We start from the raw sequence: 21,942 nt of genomic DNA on the forward strand, positions 1-21,942 counted from the left end.
ATATTAATGAGGAGCATTATTTAGCTATTTTACAATGACCAACTTATTTTCTAAATTGTCGTTGTTCAAAATGGTACACAAGGATCCTCACCAGCAAGATCTTTCTTCTTCTCAGGATCCATTACACTATTAGATGGGCAAAGTCATAATCGAAGAGAAAAGCCTCTTGATCTCAAAATGACACTCTCTTTCTGAAGAGACTTCTCCCTGCTTTCCTTCTTAGGCTTGCCAGGTGGTGATATCATACACTGGGCAATGCCTGAGCTCCTGGAATGCCAATGATCAGGCATCATCCTTGCCTGCCCCCATCCAAACAAACACCACAATTGGCACCTGCACTGCCTCGCGTGTGGTTCTGGGATGGAAAATCAGAAAGGTTTCAAAGTTTCATATACAATAACAGGAAAAAAAAATTAAACAAAGGAACATTTTAAATGGCAGTCCCCACCTCTGACTACTCCTTTCCAGTCTCAGCCAACACTCAGCATACCTAAATTCCCTGGAGAGTAGAGGGTTATAAAACCTCAGTTGAAGACTTTCTTTGTACTACTAATGAGGAAATCTAAACTTTCTCCTTTAACCTGGTTTATCCCTTTCTAGGGCTTTCTAAAATGAGGATAAGGTGAGTTAAGGTTAGAGGTAGCCTCAATTATTCATTTACTGCCTGGGACATAGTTAGAACTTTCCAAATGAAATTTCCATTTTCTTGCCTCCTCCTAAATTTTAACCTTGATTTGCCTGAAAGGAGAAAATGTTAGGCTGAAGTCTTTCTCCAGAACATGGGTAGAACAAAAGGAAAAATAATAATATTGATAAAAATTTTGCCTTTTTTTTGTATCCCCAGCACTTAGAACAATGCCTAGCCCATAGTAAGTAAGCTTTCATAAATGCTTTATGATTGAAAAAAAATTCAATTTTATTACTACTTTTAAAACCAAGTCAATAAACATTTATTAAGCACCTACTCTTTATCAGGAACTGTACTAAGAAATGAGAATACAAAGGTCCAAAACAAAAAGAAATATAATCTCTTCTTTCAAGGAGTTCATATTCACAGGATGCAAATAATTATGTACAAACAAGAGGTATATATCAGAATAAATAAATAGACAAATTAATGAATCACAGAGGTAGGACATGAGCTGGGAAAAGCATCTTTCAAAAGCTAAAATTTTTGGTGAAACTTGAATGAAGTCAGGGAAGGCAGGAGGTGAAGTTAAGGGGGAAGAGAATTCTAGGCCTAGGGAACAAGCTACGAAACTGCACAAAGTGTCATGAAAAGGAAGCTTCTGTACCAGGAGGCCAGAGTCACTGGATGATAGGGAATTGGAGAAGAGGGAAGGAACAAGCTGTAAGAAGGTTGGAAAGGTAGGAAATTAGGTTATGGAATATATGCTTTAAAAGCTCTAAAAGTTTCCATATTATGTCTTCAAATCAACATATTTATAGGATCTTTGATTTAGAATTGGAAGAGATAAGCTTTACAATTTATCCTCTAACCCTTCCTCTATTCAAATGTAAGTTTTCTGAGGATAGAGATTGTCATTGTGTTAATTTTTTCACCTCCAGTTCTTATAGTAATTAGTTAATAAATGTTTATTCATTTATTCATTCATAATGACTCTTGCCCCAGTTTTCCAACCATTCCCCCCCATCTGCCCTGGGGCTTTTGGAAAGAGTCTTAATATGGTAGAGACTTATATCTTAATGTTATTTTAGTAGTTTGGCAAAATATAGATTGAAAAAGTGAGTAATTCAAAAATTGGAGACCAGGTAGGAGGTTACCTAGAGGCGATCAGGAAACTTCCTCATAGAGATCACCTAGCTCAATCCTTTTATATTACATTTGAGGAAACTGAGACTATTAATTACCTTGAACAAGATTATACAGGTAAAATCAGAGGTAGGCTATGAACCCAGGACTTCTGGCTCCTAAGTTAGTACTCTTTCTATTGTTGAATTTCTTATGCAATTTTTCTAATGCAATTTCTTATGCTAACTAAAAACAAGGTCCTTTGCTAAGCATTAGAACAGTGGTTCCCAAACTTTTTTGGCCTAACAACCCCCTTTCCAGAAAAAAATATTACTTAGAGCCCCCTGGAAATTAGGAAACTATTTATTGAACTCAGAATAGAATGTAATACCAAAAAAAGTGTGGCCATCACCACCACCCCCAGAACTCTGCAGCACCCAACAGGGGGCGATAGCAACCACTTTGGGAATCACTGATTACAAAGATAAAACTCAAGAATAAGATAGTCCTTATCCTCAAAGACCTCCATTCTGTTTGGAAATATAACATAAGCACACCTAATAATATTAAAAGGAAAGCTAGGGTAGGAATGACAAAGAATGAATGAATGGAGTGGGATAGAACCAAGAAGGAAGAGAACTCACTTGAATTCTCCCAATTTTTCCTCTAAACAACATTAAAACAATGTCTCAAAACATATTCTAGAGTGGCAGAATCCACAAAAGGAGGTGGTAAAACAATTCCTATTCTAAGACAACCTGGAAGGTCTATAGGAAAAATTTGTAGCACCATGGTTAGAGTAGAGCAAAGTCCAATGTAGGCAATGCCTCAGCAAGGCAACACAGACCTTGAGGGGCTCAACTGAAAGGCAGTAGTTGCTTCCAGAGCTCTCAGCCATAGACAGGAGGCAGAGTGGACAACTAAGAGTGGGGAACTTGGTCACAGTTCTAGGATGGAAAAGAGTTCTTGTGGTCACTCACAGTCTAGAGCACAATCCAGAAAAGTAGTAAACACAACTCTCCTTAGATGATACCACCTTGGAAGAACTGAAAACTTATGGATACCCAGAACTAGCTCTTCAAACATCTACATAAAAATGTGATGTATGAGACATGGCCCCATTTACACCAGGTTCAAAGATCAACTTTAACATAAAAGTAAAAGAAATCAAAATTTTAAAATGAGCAAATGGTAAACAAAATGCAATGTAACCATAGAAAGATAGTATGGTGAAAGGGAAGATCAAAACAAACTCAGAAGAAGACAAAGAAGTAAAAACTTGCCACATGCAAAGCCTCAAAGAAAAATGTGAATTAGTATTAGGCCCCAAAAGAATTCCTTGATGAACTCAAAAAGGATTTAAAAAATCAAATAAGAGAGGTAGAGGAAAAATTTTGGAAAAAGAAAGTGGTGTAAAAAAATCATGCAAAATGAGTTAACAGTTGGTAAAGGAAGCACACAAAAATAATGAATAAAATAACACCTTACAAAACAGAATGTGCCAAATGGTAAAAAGAGGTACAAAAACCTACTGAAGAAAATAATTTCTGAAAAATCAGAATTGTCAAAATGGAAAAGGAGCTATAAAAGCTCACTGAAGAAAAAAGTTTCTGGAAAATTAGAATTGGGCAAGTGGAAACTAATGACCACATGTGACAGCAAGAATCAAACAATGTCAAAAGAATGAAAAAATAGAAGAAAATGTGCAGTATCTTGTTTGAAAATAATTGATCTGAAAAAATCAATCTAGGAGAGAAAATCTATGACTTATTGGGCTCCCTGAAAACCATGATAACAAAAAACATTCTGGACATCATCTTTCAAGAAATTATCAAGAAATACTGCTCTGATATTACAGATACAGAGGTAGAATAGAAATTGAAAGAACCTATCAAGTACTTCCTGTAATAAACACCAAAATGAAAACTCTCAGGAATATTATAGGCAAATTCCAGAATATTCATATCAAGGAGAAAATATTACAAACAGCTAGAAAAAGCATTTCAAATGTTGTGGAGTCAGATTCAGGATAACAAAAGATTTAACAGTTTCTACATTTAAAGACAAAATATGATATTCTATAAGGCAAAGAAACTAATTTTACAACCAAGAATCATTTACCCAGCAAAACTGAGCATAGTATTTCAGAGGAAAAAAATGGATATTCAATGAAATAGAGAACTTTCAAGCATTCCTGATTTTAAAAAAAGATCAAAGGTAAATATAAAATTTGACATTCAAATACAATACTCAAGAGAAGCATAAAAGGGTAAATAGGAAAAATAAATTATAAAGAATTCAATAAGTTTTAACTGTTTACATTCCTACATGAGAAGATGATTCTTGTAACTCCTAAAAACTTTGTCATTATTAGGGCAATTAAAAGGAGTATACATAGACAGAGGGCATGTCTATGAGTTGGATATGATTGAATGATATCTAAAAATATAAAACTAAGGGGTGAGAAAGAAAAATGTACTGGAAGAAGGGATAAGGAAGAGGCAAAATGGGGTAAATTATCTTATCTTAAAGAAGTTAGAAAGAATTTTTATAGTGGAATGGGAGATTTGAAGGAGAGTGTTTAAACCTTATTCTCATTGTGATTGGTTCAGAGGGAATATCATGTATACTCAGAAGAGTTTAGAATACCTACAGAAAAATGGGAGAAGTGAAAAAAGAGACAAGAAATAAGGGGGGTGATGAAAAGGGGGGGTGGATTGGGGTAAGAGGTGATCAGAAGCAAAATGTTTTTGAAGAGGGGCAGGGTAAAATGAAAGAAATGGATAAACAGGGGGAAAAGAGAATGGAAGGAAATATAAAGTAATCACAATTGTGAAAATTGTATAATAGGTCTCTATGATGAAGGTCTCATTTGTAAAATACATAAAGAAATGAGTCACATTTAGAAGAATATAAGTCATTTCCTAAATGATAAATGGTCAAAGAATATGAATGGGCAATAGTCAGAAATAGTAATCAAAGTTATCTAAAGTTGTAAGAAAAATGCTTTAAACCAATTTTGATTAGATAAATTTAAATTGAAATGACTCTTAGGTACCATCCCACCCCTATCAGATTGGCTAATATGACAGAAAAAGAAAATGACAAATATTGGAGGAGTGTGGGAAAATTGAAACACCAAAGCACTGTTGTTGGAGGTGTTATCGGATTCTATCATTCTGGAGAGCAATTGGGAACTATAACCAAAAGGCTATAATACTATAATACTTGACCCGGCAATATCACTGCTAGGCTTGGATTCCTACAGAGATTTTAAAAAAGGAAAGGAAACTATATGTACAAAAATATTCATAGCAGCTTTTTTTTTGTGGTGACAAAAATTTGGAAATTGAGAGAATGACCATCAATTGGGTAATAGCTGAACAAGTTGTACTATGTTTGTGGCAGAATACTGTTGTATTATAATAAATTATGGATAGGATGATTTCAGAAAAAAAACCAGAAAAGACTTACATGAACTGAAGGAAAGTGAAGTGAGCAGAACCAGGAGAATGTTGTAAACAGTAACAGCAATATTGTTCTATGATCAACAGTGAATGACTTACCTATTCTCTGCAATACAATGATCTAAGATAATTCTAAAGGAAATATAAAGAAAAATGCTATTCACATCCTGAGAGAGAACTTAAAGAGTGTGAATAAAGAGAAAAACATAATTTTTTTACCTTTATTTTTCTTGTGTTTTTTTAAGTGGAAGTTGTTTTCTTTTACAATGTGATTAATATGGAAATATGTTTTACATAACTGCACATTTATAGCCTATATCAAATTGCTTGTCTTCTCAAGGAGGGGAGAGAAACTGAGAATTTAGAAGCTAAAATTTTAAAATTCTCTTTATATGTAATTAGGAAAAAATATTAAACATTTTAAAATATCCTTTAAATATCCTTTAAAAAAGAATGAATAAAAATTATGAGATTATAAGCACATAAGACGTGAATACAAAAATAATGACAATCTCTACCCTTAAAGACCTTATATTTGAATAGAGGGAAGCAACACATATTGGGAGCGGTAGCCAGGAAGGACTATGTTGACCACAAGTCCAGTGGTCTTTTTATTGTACTACCTAGCTGTGATAATTAGAAGTAGAAAGTGAAGAAAGGGAAGTATTAAAGAAGATTTCGAAGTTCAAATCTGTTTGACTAAGAAAAATGGTGGTGCCCTTACTAAGAATAAGAAAGTTTAGCAGAAGGTAGATTTAGAAGGAAAGATGGTAACCCTATGGAGTTGGCAGTATTATGTCACCTCTGACCCAGAGCCTACTAAAATCACTGGCCTTACACAAATTCACACTTTATCATGAGGGCCTAAAAGAAGGTCAATGTCCTTATTTGACTATGTACCTAATCTCTAGAGAAAATCTCTAGATAAATTTTTAAAGCAAAGTTTTGATATAGCTTGTGTCTAGGATTTTTCCAGATGTGTTTAACTGGTTTCAGTCCTAAAAAAGTCTTCAATATATAATATGGATATAAGGTATGAAAAAACTTTTTTATAAGTTCCATAGAAAAATCCTAGAACACAAAAAGGACTGATCCTTAATCTATCCTATATTATCTTTAAAAATCAATTAATCTCACTAATTTTCAAATTTCTCATCTGTAAAATGAAGGCACATGGGATCCTTTAGACATATCTTGTCAGAGCAGCTTACAGAAATCTTACAAAGTACTGGCAAGGTCCAGATTTCAGATTTCTTGGCTCTTCATGGCATGGCTAATCCTCCAGCTGTCTAGTTATCCCCCTCCTCCTCCTCCTTTCCTCCTCTTTCTCCTCCTCTTCTTCCTTAAAGGGCATTTCATCCTTATAAGTGTGCACATCTCAGGCTGGCACCCTCTTGCATAATGTAAATAATAATTTTTATCTCTGGCCTCAAACTCAACAACAGTGGAACTTATATTTATTTTCTGCTTGGCATTTTAAGTCCATTTTTCTCTCATTCACACACTGGAGATTTATAAACCAGAATCTACTGACATTGGCCTTCTTACTGTTCCTTGAATACTATATTCCATCTCTCATCTCCTAAATGGACTTTTCTAATTATCTGCAATACTCTACCTTCTCACTTCTACCTCCTGGCTCCCCTCACTTCCTTTAAGTATCACCTCATATAGGCTAGTAAATGGCAGAACAAAGACTAGTGTAGTTTTTCCTTGTTATATGTCCTTAATATAACATCTCCCTCTAAGTAACTTGTAACCTTGTTTTCTTTTGTCTTTCATTTAACCAAGACTTATTTATTTATTGCTAATTGTGTGTAAGGTCATTTAGCTAATACCTATTTCTGGGGATTGCAAAAATGAAGGGCTCCTTAGTGATTAAACACAGGGCCTTTTATAAATAAATGAACATCACCATCGTTATGGTTAAGGCTATGATACAAGGACTTGAATGTCTTAACATTTAAAATCTTTGGCAATTCTCCCTTGATTCCTATTCAATATAATCTAAGGAGTACTATAGCTATCATTTTATACATGCAAATTTAGCAACAAAGATAGGAGAAGTTGATTTGCTTAAGGTTACATGGAAAACAGATGATCTCACAAACTATAAAGCCATTACTATAATGCACAAAATTATATTTCTGTTCCCTGGGCCTCAGTTTCCTCATTTACAAAATGAAGTAAGATGGACTAGATGTCTAAGGTTTCTCTTCTACGAATCTAAGAAGTGTTCATGTTTATAACATTATTTTTCATATTTACAATATCGTTAAGAGGGAGTAAGAGGCAGGAATGTTATACCTTTCTAATTAATTTTCCTCACTTCAAAGCAATCCTTTTATTTTTTAACCTTTATGATTTTTTCTCAATTACATGTAAAAACAACTTTTAGCATTCATTTTTATAATTTTTGAGTTCCACATTCCCTCCCTCCACTCCTCTCCCTTTTCCTGAGAGGGCAAGTAATTTAATATAGATTACAAAAGTGCAGCCATTCAAAAACAGTCTATATTAAACGTATTGCAAAATAGAATATAGACCAAACAAAACAAAACCAAGTAAAATAAAGTTTAAATAGTATGCTTGAATCTTTATTCAGTCTCCATCAGTTGTTTATAGGTAAATAGCACTTTTTATTGTTGAGTCCTTTGGAATTATCTCAGATAATTGTATTCCTGAAAAAAAGTTTAGTTATTCACATTTGATCTTTGTACAATATCATTGTTGCTGCATACAATAATTGCCTGACTTTGACCAGTTCACTTTGTATCAGATCATATAAGTCTTTCTGGGTTTTTCTGAAACTATCCAACTCTTCATTTCTTATACCTCAAGTATTCTATCACAATCAAAGACCATTTGTTCAGCCATTCCCCAATTGATGGATATTCCTTCAGTTTCCAATTCTTTGCTACCACAAAAAAAGCTGCTATAAATATTTTTGTATATATAGGACCATTTCCTATTTCTTTGATCTCCTTGTGATATAGACTTAGTAGTGGTATTGTTGGGTCAAAGAGCAGGTATAATATTATAGCCTTTTGAGCATAGTTCTCAAGTGCCCTCCAGAAAGGTTGGGTCAGTTTGCAATTCCACCAACAGTGCATTAGTGTCCATATTTTTCCATATACTCTCCAATATTTGTCATTTTTCTTTTCTATTATATTAGCCAATTTGATAGGTTTGAAGCGGTACCATGAAGTTGTTTTATTTGCATTTCTCTAATTAAAAGTGATTTAGAGTATTTTTATATGACTATAGATAGCTGGGATTTTTTTCTTCTGAAAATGACCTGTTCATATTCTTTGAGCACTTATCAATTGTGGGGTGATTCATATTCTTATAAATTTGACTAATTTCTCTACGTATTTTAGGAATGAGGCCTTTATAAGAGAAATTTGTTATAAATTTTTTCCTCAGGAACTTAATGTAATATACCATTTTTTAAAGAAGGAAAAACTAAGCAAAAAAAAAGAGATAATTTGTCCTAAGTTATGATAGGAAGCTGAGACTAGAGACCAAGATTTTAAATTCACAACCCAGTTTTTCCCCCTCTTTAATCTATACTCTTCATTTTTGTCAACAACTATACTGTGAATCATAATTCCCCAAACTTGCTTAATTTCTTCATTTGATCAAAATAAATATCCATAATTCTGATTGTATAATCAAATAAATCCTAGTTTGTTTTGTGAGGGGAGGGAGTAATAACTTATCTAAGAACATTTGTCTAAGTTTCTTAAAATAGGATATCATTTGCTTATGAAATTATATTTTTAAAATATGCAGGTTATCACCAAATATCTTGTTTTGCTTAAAAATAACACACTATTGATGAAGAGACATATTTTACTTTGGAATTATTCTGTTCAGACTTAAAACTCTTTGAAAAAAGAATCAGGTAACATGAATGAGATCTAGATCCCTCTGAATTGAGGCAAGAAAGGTTGGAATTATTATGTTCCTGAAAAGGAAGAATTGAAATTCAAGAAGCATTTAATAATGTCTTCTATATTCAAGGTACTACTTTAGGTACTGGAGTTACAAAGATGAAAAATGACAGTTTCTGCCTTCAAAGAGCTAACAATTCCCTCAGACAAGATATAAGAGGACTCAAGAAAAAATAAAACAAATTACAAAAGCCTCCTAATTAATATCCTGCTTACTCTCTCCATTCCAGCCCAGCCTCCAGACTGCTGACAAAGTTATTTTCCTCAAGCAGAACTCTGACCATGTTACTCCCCTGCTTAATTAACTCCAGTGGCTCCCTATTGCCTCTAAGATAAACTTTAAATAGCTCTGTTTAACTTTTAAAACCATATAAGCAATCTGCCTTGACCTTATTGTATACTGTTTTTCTCTCTGCAATCCAGCTGAACAGAGTTTTTCTCAATTTCCTCATATTGAATTCTCTCTCATCTTTGCCTTCAAAATGTTTTCTCTTCTTTGAAAATACCTTTAGGTACCATCTTCCACCTGACCCTTTACTAATGACCCTAATTATTGGCACTCTCTTTCTCGAACTACCTTGTACTTGTATTGAACTATTATGGGGGGAGAGAGAGAGAGTGAGAGCAAGAGCGAGAGCGAGCGAGCGAGACAGAGAGAGAGAGAGAGAGAGAGAGAGAGAGAGAGAGAGAGAGAGCATATTTGTTTGTGTATTTGTATTTGTACTCTTTATATTGATTTTATATATACCTATATAAAGCAGCTAAGTGGCTCAGTTGATTAGAGTACTAGAACTGGAGTCAGGAAAACCCAAGTTTAAATTTGACTATAGACTCATGATGAAAAATGCCATCTGCCTTCAGAGAAAAAACTAATGAAGTCTAAATGCAGACTAAAATATACTGTATGTCACTTTCTTTCTCTGTTCTTTTTTTCGTTGTTGTTCATAATCTCTTCCACAAAATGATTAATACAGAAAACTATTTTACATGATTGCACATGTAAAATCTATATCAAATCGCTTGCTGTCTCAGGGAGGGAGCAGGGATGGGAAGGAGTGAGAAAAAGAGGATGAGAAGAAGGGAAGGAACTTGCAACTCAAAACTAAAAAATTGTTAAAATATGTTTTACATGTAATTGGGGAAAATTAAAATATTATTAAAAAAAATCTGACTTCAGACATTTACTAGCCATGTAACCCTGGGCAACTCATTTAAACCTTGTTTGCTGAGGAGGCAGGTAGGTGGCTCAGTGGATAGGCTTGGAGTCAGGAAGACCTGAGTTCAAATCCAGTCTCAGATATTTACTAACTATATGACTCTGGGCAAGTCACTTAAATTCTGTTGCCTTAATCCATTGAAGAAGGAAATGACAAATCAGTATCTTTGCCAAGAAAATCCGATGTACAGTATGGTCCACAGGATCATGAAGAGTGTGATACGATGGAGTCACTGTATAATAACTTACCTACCAAATAGGTACTTCTTATAGTCCTACTAGAATATAAGCCTCTATGAGTAAGGGATTAAGCACAATGCTAGAGGCATTTATAGAGGATGCATATGGGAGATGCTTAATAAATACATCTTGATTAATTGATTGATTCAAAGAAGAATGTAATAGGAGAAAAATCCAGACCAAACAAAGTGATCCAGGAAAATCTGAGTAGTGAAATAGCGGGCTTTGTCAAAGAGGTGATACCTTTAAAAAGGTATTTTAAAATACCTTTTGTTTTATTTATTTATTTATTTTATTTTTTTAGATATTATTATTATTTTTTATTTTATTTATTTTTTAAAAAGAGACAGATTTTTTACTATAGAGATGAGGGAAGTGTGTGTTCCAGGCATAGAAAATAGCCCAAGGAAAGCACTGATGTTGCATTTCTTTATGATTGATATGTCTTTAGGTAAGTTATATCATTTCTTTGGAACTATTTTAAAATTAATTTAATTTTAATTAAAATTTAATTTAATTAATTTATTTTAAATTTAACTATTTTAAAATAATTTTAAAAAAATATTTTTAAAAATTTTAACTATGTGGGGGGCAAGTGATAAAACTAGGATTGCTTTACCAGAAAGTCGAGACCCTTAACAGTGATAGAGCCCTGAAAAAGCTTTGAGGTCAGCTCATATGGTGGGATCCTCTGATGTGGTCACAGTAACACAATCTTTCTGGAAGGCATTCTTAGTCCATCCCTCAAAAAAATAAAAGCATCCCTGGTTCATGTCCTTTGTGAATTAGTGATGGATGAGACTATTCCAGTGGGTGAGACAGGCCCAGATTTTTGTGCAGGACAACAGAACTATTCCTTGAATTCAGGGAGCAATGCCAACCTACCATAATGGAAATTAAAATTAAATTAGATACAGAATTAAAAACTCTGGATCCTAGTTTTTACTTTCAGAAGCTGTGTGACTTTTGACAAGTCACTTAACCTCTTTTGGCATTAGTTTCTTCTTTTGTCAAGTAAGGAAATTGCGTTAAATCATCTCTGAGAACTGTTCCAGTTCTAAAATTCTATTAATCTATCCAGTTTTTAGGAACTATTTGATGAACTATTTTGGGGCTAAACAATGTAATGTTCCCTGATTAAAATGGTGTCATCATATATTCACCAAAATATTTTATTTCTTCTATGAAGATGATAAAAGGAATGGTTTTATATAGTTTTGTTCTCCTTAAGAATTCAAAGCAAATTTGCATATATCACTTTATGAGTTCCAACATTACTGGAAGATCAGGGGAGGAAAATACTATTATCTTCATTTTATGAGTAGAGAACCTGAGTCACAGAAAGGTAAAACGAAATCCCAGGTTTCAGACAGTGAATCAACTGCTTGTCTTAATGCCTGTCCCCTCCCTTCACTGCACTATCCATTCTTTACTCTGATGAGAGTCTAAAATTCAGAGGCTTTTAACTACCAATTAAGGGAATACTTTCTAACTTTCAAATAGTTCTCATTTTATGCTAATATTTTTATTGTATGGAAGCTGCTAATAGGTAAATAGGTAAAAACAAATTTTATTTGTTTAAACTTTAAACAATATCCTATGAATCTGGTATATTCTTAGAGGCAATGAGGTGTAACAGAAGTTCTGGAATTTGGACTCAAGACCTGGATCTGAATTTTGGTTAGTACTGTGCAACTTTGGGCAAGTTGTGCAGTACCTCCAGACTTTAATTTCTTCATCTATTAAATGAATGGATAATTCTAGATGGCTTTTAAAGGTTCAAATAACCCTAAATTCATAATCCCATGAGCAAGGGAATATGCCTGAATTAGATTCTGTGAGAGAATTGATTTCTGTGTTGCCACCTCTGTTTTCCTTCCCCAATCAAAGGAAGAATTTTCTCCATTCTTTGTTCATAAAGGAGAGAATAAATACAGACTTGGAAAGCTACCTCTGAAAGTTGCCTACTTCTGATATATGTTATGATCTTTTACCTACTCAAAGAATGTTGGATTTTACTTCTTTTTCCCTCAGATTTAAAAAAAATTAAATCCTGCAATATTTCCTGAGGGGTTTTACTCCCCAACCCTTAAATCTTCACTTTGGTCCTCCAAGAGTATATCTCAATGACTAGGAATACTTGGAAGCAATTGCATCATTCTCCTTTATGTTGAAGGAAGACAGCACAAGCTAAATTACCTCTTCTATTCAGGAATGTGAATGGTAAGACTAATATATAATTTGATAAATCTCAGCTTCATCTAGCTATTGAATAAGGGAGAGCTGAAATGTCTAGAAGGGGAAAAAAGGTCACTCCAGGGAAGGAAATGAGCATTTATATAGCTATGTGTTAAGCACTTTTCCAAAATCATCTCATTTGATATTCGCAACCTTGTCAGTGTTATTATTAGCCCTGTGTTGCAGGTGAGAGAATGAGGCAAATGTTAGTTAAGTGACTTGCCCATAGTCACACAGCTGGTATGTGTCTGAGGCCAGATTTGAACTCAGGAGTTCCTGATTCCAGGACCAGGGTTTTACCCACTGTGCCACCCCATTGCCTCTAAAGCTAGGTAAAATTAAAATAATACTGTTAGTGTTCAAAAGACTAAGTCATGGAATTCAGCACTGACTTGAGCAAACTGTGCATTTATGTATTTATGCTGTTACAACTCTTTGCTCAATGTAATAGAAACTCTTTGTAGACCTTAGACTTTCCACTGGGATCCTTGTTAGAGTCAGAGGGTTGGACCATAGGGTTTAATAGCGGTGGAATCAGTAACTAAAAAGTTTTTCCATCCAAACTGATGGGACGATGGGCATATCTTTTGACCTACTCTTACTAAGACATCCATTTTTCTCTCTTAGAGACTTCAGAATCCAAACTTAGTAAACTTGCTTAACTTGATGAATTTCTAGATTGACTAACCTTTGTTTTAATCATTGTATTATCCCAGGGAGAGTAAATCCACAGCCTTTTTGAAAGGTTTGGGGAGAAAGAGGGGGGGGCAGCCAGTGGATAGAAAACCAGGCTTAGAGATGAGAGATTCTGAGTTGAAATCTGACCTCAGAAACTTTCTAGTTGTGTGATCCTGGGCAAATCACTTAATCCCAATTGCTTATTCTTCACTACTCTTCTGGCTTGGAACTAATACTTGTTATCAATTCTAAGACAGAAGATGAGAGTTTTAACATTAAAAAAAATGAAGAAATAAAGAAAAGGAAAGAATAAGTGAGAGAGAGGGAGAAAAAAGAAAAAGAGAGAAAGGGAGGAAAGGAAGGAAGGAAAGAAAAAAGGAAGAAGGAAGGAAGGAAAGAAAGAAGGAAGAAAGGAAGGAAGGAAGGAAGGAGGAAAAGAGATAAAGATCTTTGGGGAATGTCTATTTTCACATGTCTTGTTACATCTCAGTAATGGTGAGTATTAATCCTTAAGTCTCCATAGAAGATATATTTTCCAATATCTTTATTCTTATGGAGTTAGTTCAGGTAGTTGAGATCTAGAAATACCCTATTTCCCCAGATTTTGCTACCTGCAGATTTTTCTGAGATGGAAGTTCGGAAATAATAGAGCTCTTTATGACACTGGAACTTATTAATCTCTAAGAACTGTCAGAAACATTTCTCAGGCCATTCCTTCATGTACATCATAAAGGGACATGAAATCTATAATCCCAAGAGATCTTCCTCTCCATGCCACATCCCTCCTATTTTATTTTCTCTGCCTACAAACCCCCCTAGTTCAAAGAAAGAGGATAGGTGCAGGAAGTAAAAGGAATAAAAACATAATATTTTGATTATTCTACTATAGATTTCTAAATTCTATATTCCTTCTACTCTTTCTCTTCCTCTGTAGGCCTCTCTTTCTCTCTTATTCTTTCTGACCTCTTTTTCTAACCTCATCTCATTTCCCCTTGGATCTGTTGCTCATCATAAAATGATTCAATTTATTGGGATTTTGACAGAAAAGAAGGAAAAAAATCCATGTGATTAGAGCCCATCCTTCAGCTCAAGCTTCTCCAAACAATGGCTTCTGGGTTAGGACCAAACAGGGGAGGTTTAACCCCATAGGACCACTTTTTAAAAATCACTCCAGGAGGAGAAAGGAGGCCTGGGTTTAGTCTTATGTAGTCAGAGAGACTAAAAATAGGTTCTTTCCTTTTGTTCATAAAAAGTGGAGAATGCAGATAAAGCCAGCAAACAGGGATGAGAAAGGAAAGCTCATAAATTACAACATTCCTCCAACAAGAAAAGCCACAAGAATGCATATTGGGAAATAACAGGAATCAAGAGGCCACAGGCTTTGTGATGTGACAGGATAAGAAGCTGCCATCTTTTCCTCCCTAGACGGGATGTCAAGGCCTGAAGTGCCCCTCCATTCTGCTTACCTCATCTCCAAACCAGCCAGGGCAATCTCTGGCCTCATTTACCTTTATCTGTTTTCTGATAGAAAGAGAAATGAAATGAAACAAAGGACAATCTCAACAGAGATTTGTAGGCTTTTTATGTTGGGCAGAAAAAAATAAAATAAAAGGAACGATAATATAGCTACAGACCATCCCCCCAACATTTCTATCTCCCACACCTAAATATGCAAACACTTATATACTTATATGCATTAGAACTTCTAGCTAAAAATGAATTTATTCTCTGTTAAATCAAAGTCATCACATGCTCCTCCAATGAAGGCAATAAGCATTTATATAATACCTACTACCTACTACAAACCAACCACTGTGTTAAGTGATTTTACAAATATTATTTAATTTGACCCTCATAACCATGGCAAGTCACTCAACCCAGTTTGCCTCAGTTTCTTCATCTGTAAACTGAGCTGGAAAAGAAAGTGGCAAACCACTCGAGTATCTTTCCCAAGAAAATCCCAAAAGGGGCCATGAAGAGTCAAATGTGACTTAACAGTGACAATTTATATAGCTCTTACTATGGGCCAGGAATTATGTTAAATGCTTTAGAATTAATATCTCAACTGATTCTCACAACCCTGTGAGATAAATATTGTAATTATTCCCATTTTACACATGAAGGAACTGAAGCAAATAGGCTTAAATGACCTGTAGAAGATTACATAACTAGTAAATGTCTGAGGCTGGAGTTGAATGTAGTAGGTCTTCCCTCCCCACTCCAATTCTATAACCACTATGCCACCAGCTGCCTCTTCAAACCCCACTTCCCATAGGAAATCTTCCTGGATTGTATGACTCCCTTCAATCCTGATGACTTCTGTTTTTCTTGGCATTTATATATTCATCTACATTTAGTTGCTTCTTCAAAAAATTTACAATAACTGACACATTTCATTGTTATTGTTTTCTAATTGTTTCATGTGTGTATATCTTTCTTTCTTCTCTCCACTTGAAGTTTGTATTATAAGTGGGAGGGGGTAGATAGAGACAATCAATCACTCCCACCCAAGTTAAGTGATAAGATATTCTGTCCCCAAACTTTTGTTGGGTGAAAAGGACCAATCAGCAGTGAGAACCAAACCTGGACATCTGAAATGAATGAATGAATCAATAGACTTTAGACCAAATAAGAAAATGTACTTGACTGATTTAGATGTCTTTGAAAGAAAGCTATTGGATGACCTAGAATGAATTTGCAAAGGAAATCTGTTCAGATTAGTAGAGGAAATTTGCTTATGCCTAGAGGGTTAAATAGCAAACCAATTCATATTGCAAGGAAACCTTCAAACCCTAAGAAGGAATCATTGGATTGGACTGAATGGAGGAGAAAAAACTTAGGCTTAATCATGGTTTCTCTAACATTCACACATGAACTTTGCGAACTCTAAAGCTTGACACAGTGTCAGCATTAGAAACCAAGGACAAACTAGTCACATTGCTGAAGCCACAAGATTATACAAAAATCCCAGAAAAGAAGCTGTTCCACTCCAGCACCCCTAAGGAGGACTTCAAGAGACTCTCACAAAAGGAAGAGATTTCTAGGAACCATAAGCCATGTTAACTCTTGGTCACATAGTATTTCTGAGTTAGATCCCATCTTGGATAGCATACTCTAAAGGAGAACTTTACAGACTTTTAGGGGAATGTCTTATATCGACTGTGGTAAATACATCTTTCTAAAAAATAAGTCTGTTTGGCTAATATGAACTGATAATCAAGGAAAACACACTGGTGGAGTCTCATAAACAAACAAAAACAATCATAGCTCCCTGAGGAACACCTAGAGTTCTGAGGGAAAAGGGAGTAGATTTGTTCTGGGCACCTGGTCTGCCAATGCAGGTACAAACTTTAGAAAATGACAAGAATATATATTATGGTATCATGTATATATATATATATATATATATATATATATATTCTACTCCCTGCCTTTTTTTTTTCTTATTCCATCCTCTATCCATAGTTTAAATAACTATCAGTGGATACAGTCCCAGACCTAGAATCTGAAAGACCTGAGTTCAAATCTGTCTCAATCACTTCATTTAACTTCTATCTGGTTCAGTTTTTCATATATAAAAAAACAAACAAACCAAAAAACTTAATAGCACCTACTTTCTAGATTTGTTATGTGGATAAAGTAAGATAATATTTGTAACACACTTTGCAAACCTTAAAGTGCTATGTAGATGTTAGTTATTATTATCATTACTAATAATTTCAATCTTATCTATATCTGATCAAAGAAAGGCATTTAATATATTTTGGAAATAGATGCAAATTATGGAGAGCCTGAAGAAAATTTAAATGTGCAGGAAAACTCTTTTCTTCTAACTCTTCCTGCCCTTCCTTGTTGGATAGTAAAAGCTTGTGTTTGATGCTTTAAGATCCACTTGTTTATCACTGAGAATGTTGGCTCCTGACTGAAGCTTTGTAATAGGTAGAAAAAAAGATTATCATTCTTCTTGTTTTGGGAACAGACTGTTCTCTTTTTTGAGGGGAGAGGGGTGGAGAGAGAATTAAGTTGTGATATTCTTTCTAAATTCTTAACAGAGGAGAACATCATCACTTCTGTCAGGAGAAACTATTCTAATAGACAGAATTCTCAATTCAATGGTAGATTTTTCTGTTTCCATAAGTTCTGAGATTAATATACACTCATCTCATTATTTGGAATTTACATGACTATTTGATGTTACTACTAGTTAAAGACTAAGTAGTGGATTTGCTCCTTGGCTATCCATAGGCAGGACCAGTTCTAGGAAAATTTATGAAGTAGTCAAAGATTATCTCTTTTTTTGTCCCCTTCTTCCCTATTTCATAATGCCACTTTGAGTTGATTCCTTATTCATCTTCCTTATAATCATTTGCTTTCAGGAAAGAATCCATAGGACCTTAGTTTTAATTTGTTTTTTTTTCCCCTCACTTATTCAATTTGTGACCTTGGAAAGGTGATTTACTTCTCTTGGCCTCAGTTTGCCAATCTTCAAAATGAGGTGGTTGGACTACCTATGATTCCTTATCTTATGATTCTATAATCCATCAAGAAGAATCATGGTTCTGGTCATAGCTTCTGTTTCATTCTCTTCTCTCCCACTCTCACCTCCCATACCTGACTTGAGCTTAAAAGGATCTTAAAGTGTTATCCCTCTAATAGGAAAATATGCCATCCACGGATGATGAACCTTTTAGAGACCGGTACTCAAAATGCAACCCTCACACCAAATGAGAGCTCCTCACCTTACTCCAGACAAGGGAGGGAGGAAGTGCCCCCACCATTGAGCTGCTGGGCAGAGGAATGGGTGATGTGAGAAATGTCCTTAGGAGCACGTAGAAAGGGGGAGGGGAGGATCCCCCTTTGGCACATGTGCCTTAGGTTCACCAACATACCCTTAGGCCATCAGGATGAAGCTCTCAATGGTGACATATCAGACTTTAGAAATTCAGGTTGAGAAGATTGGGGTGCAGTGGTCAGGGAAGAACTTTCTCTTTTCTTTGAAATCATATCCTAAAAGTCAATCTTTCCGTGTGAAGGTTGTCCCTCTCCACAGGAATTTATTCATATGAACATTCCCCACACTGAGCTAAGAGAATGTTTTGCAAAGTGAACCAAGACTTTTGCAGGGTGGAGCTAAAATTGGCTGCCCCACCGTATCAGAGGTCAAAATTTTTGGCACACACATCGCTGCTCATCTTGATCCTTTACCCTAACGTCTATACTATTAGCTCCTTCATGCCCAACCATTCCTGAGCAAAACCAGAGCAAAGATGTAATTATCACTCTCCTTGTCACCCAAAAGGTGTCATATTGTCAGGTATTCTTATGCAAATTTCTTGATATTTAAAAGCTTAGAATTTCTGCCCTTTCCTTATAAGTTTTAGCTCCATCTCTGTATAGTGTAACATTTCCCCTACTCCTTTCTCCCTTTAACCAACAAAAATTCTTTTGGTTCTCTTCTGACTTCCCACAAAACCCCCACAGCCTCCTTATCCATTTGCTCTCCTGTGATACTATTGATTCTTTTTTCTGGTGATAAGTAATGATGACATGAATAATGACTAAGGACTCAGTACCAACTGAAAGCAACCACCATAATTCATTCTTATGTATCATTATCTTTGACTCATAGTTTTCCAAGAATTAATAGTCCAAATGTCTTTGTGTTCACCTGTTCCACTATCAGTCAGTTCCACAAATAAAACCTCTTGAGTTGGGAGAAATATTCCTAAGCCTCTTATTTACAAGCAATATAAAAAGCACAACTAACTCACTTATCACTTCATGCCCCTCACTTATTTACTAATAACAATATTTTGATATCATAAAACCTCATTTTTAGAAACAAAGCAATGTGGTATGTAGAAAAGGGGAGAGGAGCAGTACCCTCTGGCACACGTGCCATAGGTTCACCAACATGCCCTTAGGCCATAAGGTGAAGCTTTCAATGGTGACATATCAGATATTAGAAATTCAGATTGAGAAGAGTGGGGTGCAGTGGTCAGGGAAGAACTTTTTCTTTTCTTTGAAATCATATCATACAAGTCAATCTTACCATATTTATTGTTTATATTAAATAATTGTTTATTTGTTGTTTATAGTACATTTTTATAGTACATTGTTTATATTAAAGTACAGTGTTTATATTAAATAATTTTTGAAACCATTGCCTTCTGTCTTGAGGTCTGTATTGTTTCCAAGGCAGAAGAGTAATAAGAGCTCGGCAATGGGGGTTAAATGAGTTGCCCAGGGTCACACAGCTAGGAAATATCTGTGACCAAATTTGACCCCAGGATCTCTCATCTCTAGGCTTGGTTCTCATTATATTGAGTCATGTAGCTGCCACCCTATGAAATATTTTTTCTGGACTTTATTTAAAGTTACTATATCTACTTTGCATCCTATTATCTCTAGATGACTCATCTAGAAGTATAGTATCAACTTTGATGATTTCCAAATGGCAATATCTATGTAGATCATGGTAGAATATGATGAATTCAGCACTGAGTAAGGATTTATTTAAACACTTCTAAATTCAGTATACTATTCTGAACAAAGCAGACCTTGGTATTAGTCCTGGTTCTGTCTTTCACTAGTTGTGTGACTTTGGGCAGTTCTTAACCCTTCTGGGTCTCAAGGTTCCTCATCCAAAAGATAAGAATGTTAATGAAGTTTCTAATTTACCACTTGGATCTAAAATTATTTGAGTACTAAGATATATAGCAATACATACTCGCCAACAGTCTGCTGTATAAAATAAATCATTTCAATCTCTACTACATAAATAAAAGGGCTTTCAGAAATATATCCATGTGGTATATAAGAAGAGCATAAGATTGGGAATTAGGACTCTGGAGTTAAAGTCCAATCTTTAATATTTCCTAACTCCATGACTACAGGCAAGCAATTTCCTTTTGGGGCCAAACCTCTTTTTTCCTCATCCAAAAATGGGGATGAAGTCATCAGAAATATGAAGAAATAATTTTCTGAACCTTGAAGTGGCATAGAAGTGTGAATTATTAAGATGATAGATTTTGAACAAATACAATTTTTGTCTTGTCAAACCACACAGTTCACCTGTGCCAATGTGTTTATAGGGTTAAATGGACAGATCTTAGAGAAAGAGCAATACTAAGTTATCATTCCTCTGAAATAAAAGTTGTTTCACAAGAAGCTCTGTTCTCTTCTCTCTCTCTAATGGAGTGAAGAGCAAATTACAGTCTTAAATGTGACCAACTAAGCATCACATATTTCAATTTTCATGGAAGATAGTCATCATCTGCTATAAATATACAAACATATATGGACATGCCATTGGCTTATCTGAAAGAAGAGGGAAGAAATATACCATCAAAAATATATATTACCAGAAAAAAATATTAGAGCAGTCAAGGGCTGAGAATAAGGAAGGGGATAACAGTGGCATATACGAAATTACTAAAGAGCAAAAGATTTCTAGTTGGCTGGATTATTCCTCTCAGTGAGAGATTTATAAAAAGGCATTGATAAATATATCCCAGGATTTTCAGATAGGAATAGGCTTTGAGCAATTGAGAAAAGAGAATGCATCAAGGAAGCCAGGAAGCCATTGAAGTATTGGGATGAAAGCAGAGGCAGAACCAACTCCTGCTGTATAACTTAGCTATAAAACTGCTTGTGGTGACAAGTGTGTCCCAGTTTATATCCTATAAATGACTACACTGGGCATAAATGAGAATTAATGACTTTTCTTCAGCTGAGGCAAAAGTTACCATGAAATCAGAGGTTTAAAGCTGGAAGGGACCTTAGAAGTTATCAAGTGGAACAATTTTATATTATAAATGTGGAAGCTAAAGTATATAGAGATTAAATGACTTCTCCTAGGGATAGCTGTGAGTTAGGAAGACTTAAGTTCAAATCTGGACTTAGACACACACACTTAACTTCTGTTTGGCTTAGTTTTTTCAACCTTAACATGGGGATAATGTCCTCCAGGATTATTGTATGTGACAAAGTTGGAATTTGAATCTAGATCTTCTGACCTCAAATCCAGCTTCTTTCCACTGAGCCACATGTAAAGAGCCATCAGATTTTATGTTAAAACCACAGTGAGTCTAATTAAATAATAGCCAGTTAACACTCATAGCTTAAATCTATTCAGTCTAATTCAACATGGTACTATTTGAAGTGCTGAGGATACAAAGACCAAAGCAGAAAAAGGTTATTCCTTTCCTCATGGAGTTTGGGACAAATAGGACATGTATACACACACACACACACACACACACACACACACACACACACACACACATATATATATATATATATGTATATATATATATATATATATATGAGAGAGAGATAGAGAGAGAGGGAGAGAGAGAGAGAGAGTGGGAGAGAGAGAGAGAGAGAGAGAGA

General features: G+C 34.9%; 1 protein-coding gene across 1 annotated transcript in view; it reads right to left on the reverse strand.

Annotated features, from left to right (window-relative positions):
* Window positions 1-282: 282 nt before the first annotated feature.
* Window positions 283-21,942, reverse strand: part of LOC123254604 (paired box protein Pax-6-like) — a 27,193-nt gene continuing 5,533 nt past the window's right edge. Inside the window, exon 4 of the mRNA XM_044683592.1 lies at window positions 283-355. Within this exon, the coding sequence (XP_044539527.1) occupies window positions 283-355 (73 nt within the window). The remainder of the gene's footprint in view (window positions 356-21,942) is intronic.

Source organism: Gracilinanus agilis, chromosome 1, assembly GCF_016433145.1.
Source record: "Gracilinanus agilis isolate LMUSP501 chromosome 1, AgileGrace, whole genome shotgun sequence".
Taxonomy (NCBI): Eukaryota; Metazoa; Chordata; class Mammalia; order Didelphimorphia; family Didelphidae; genus Gracilinanus; species Gracilinanus agilis.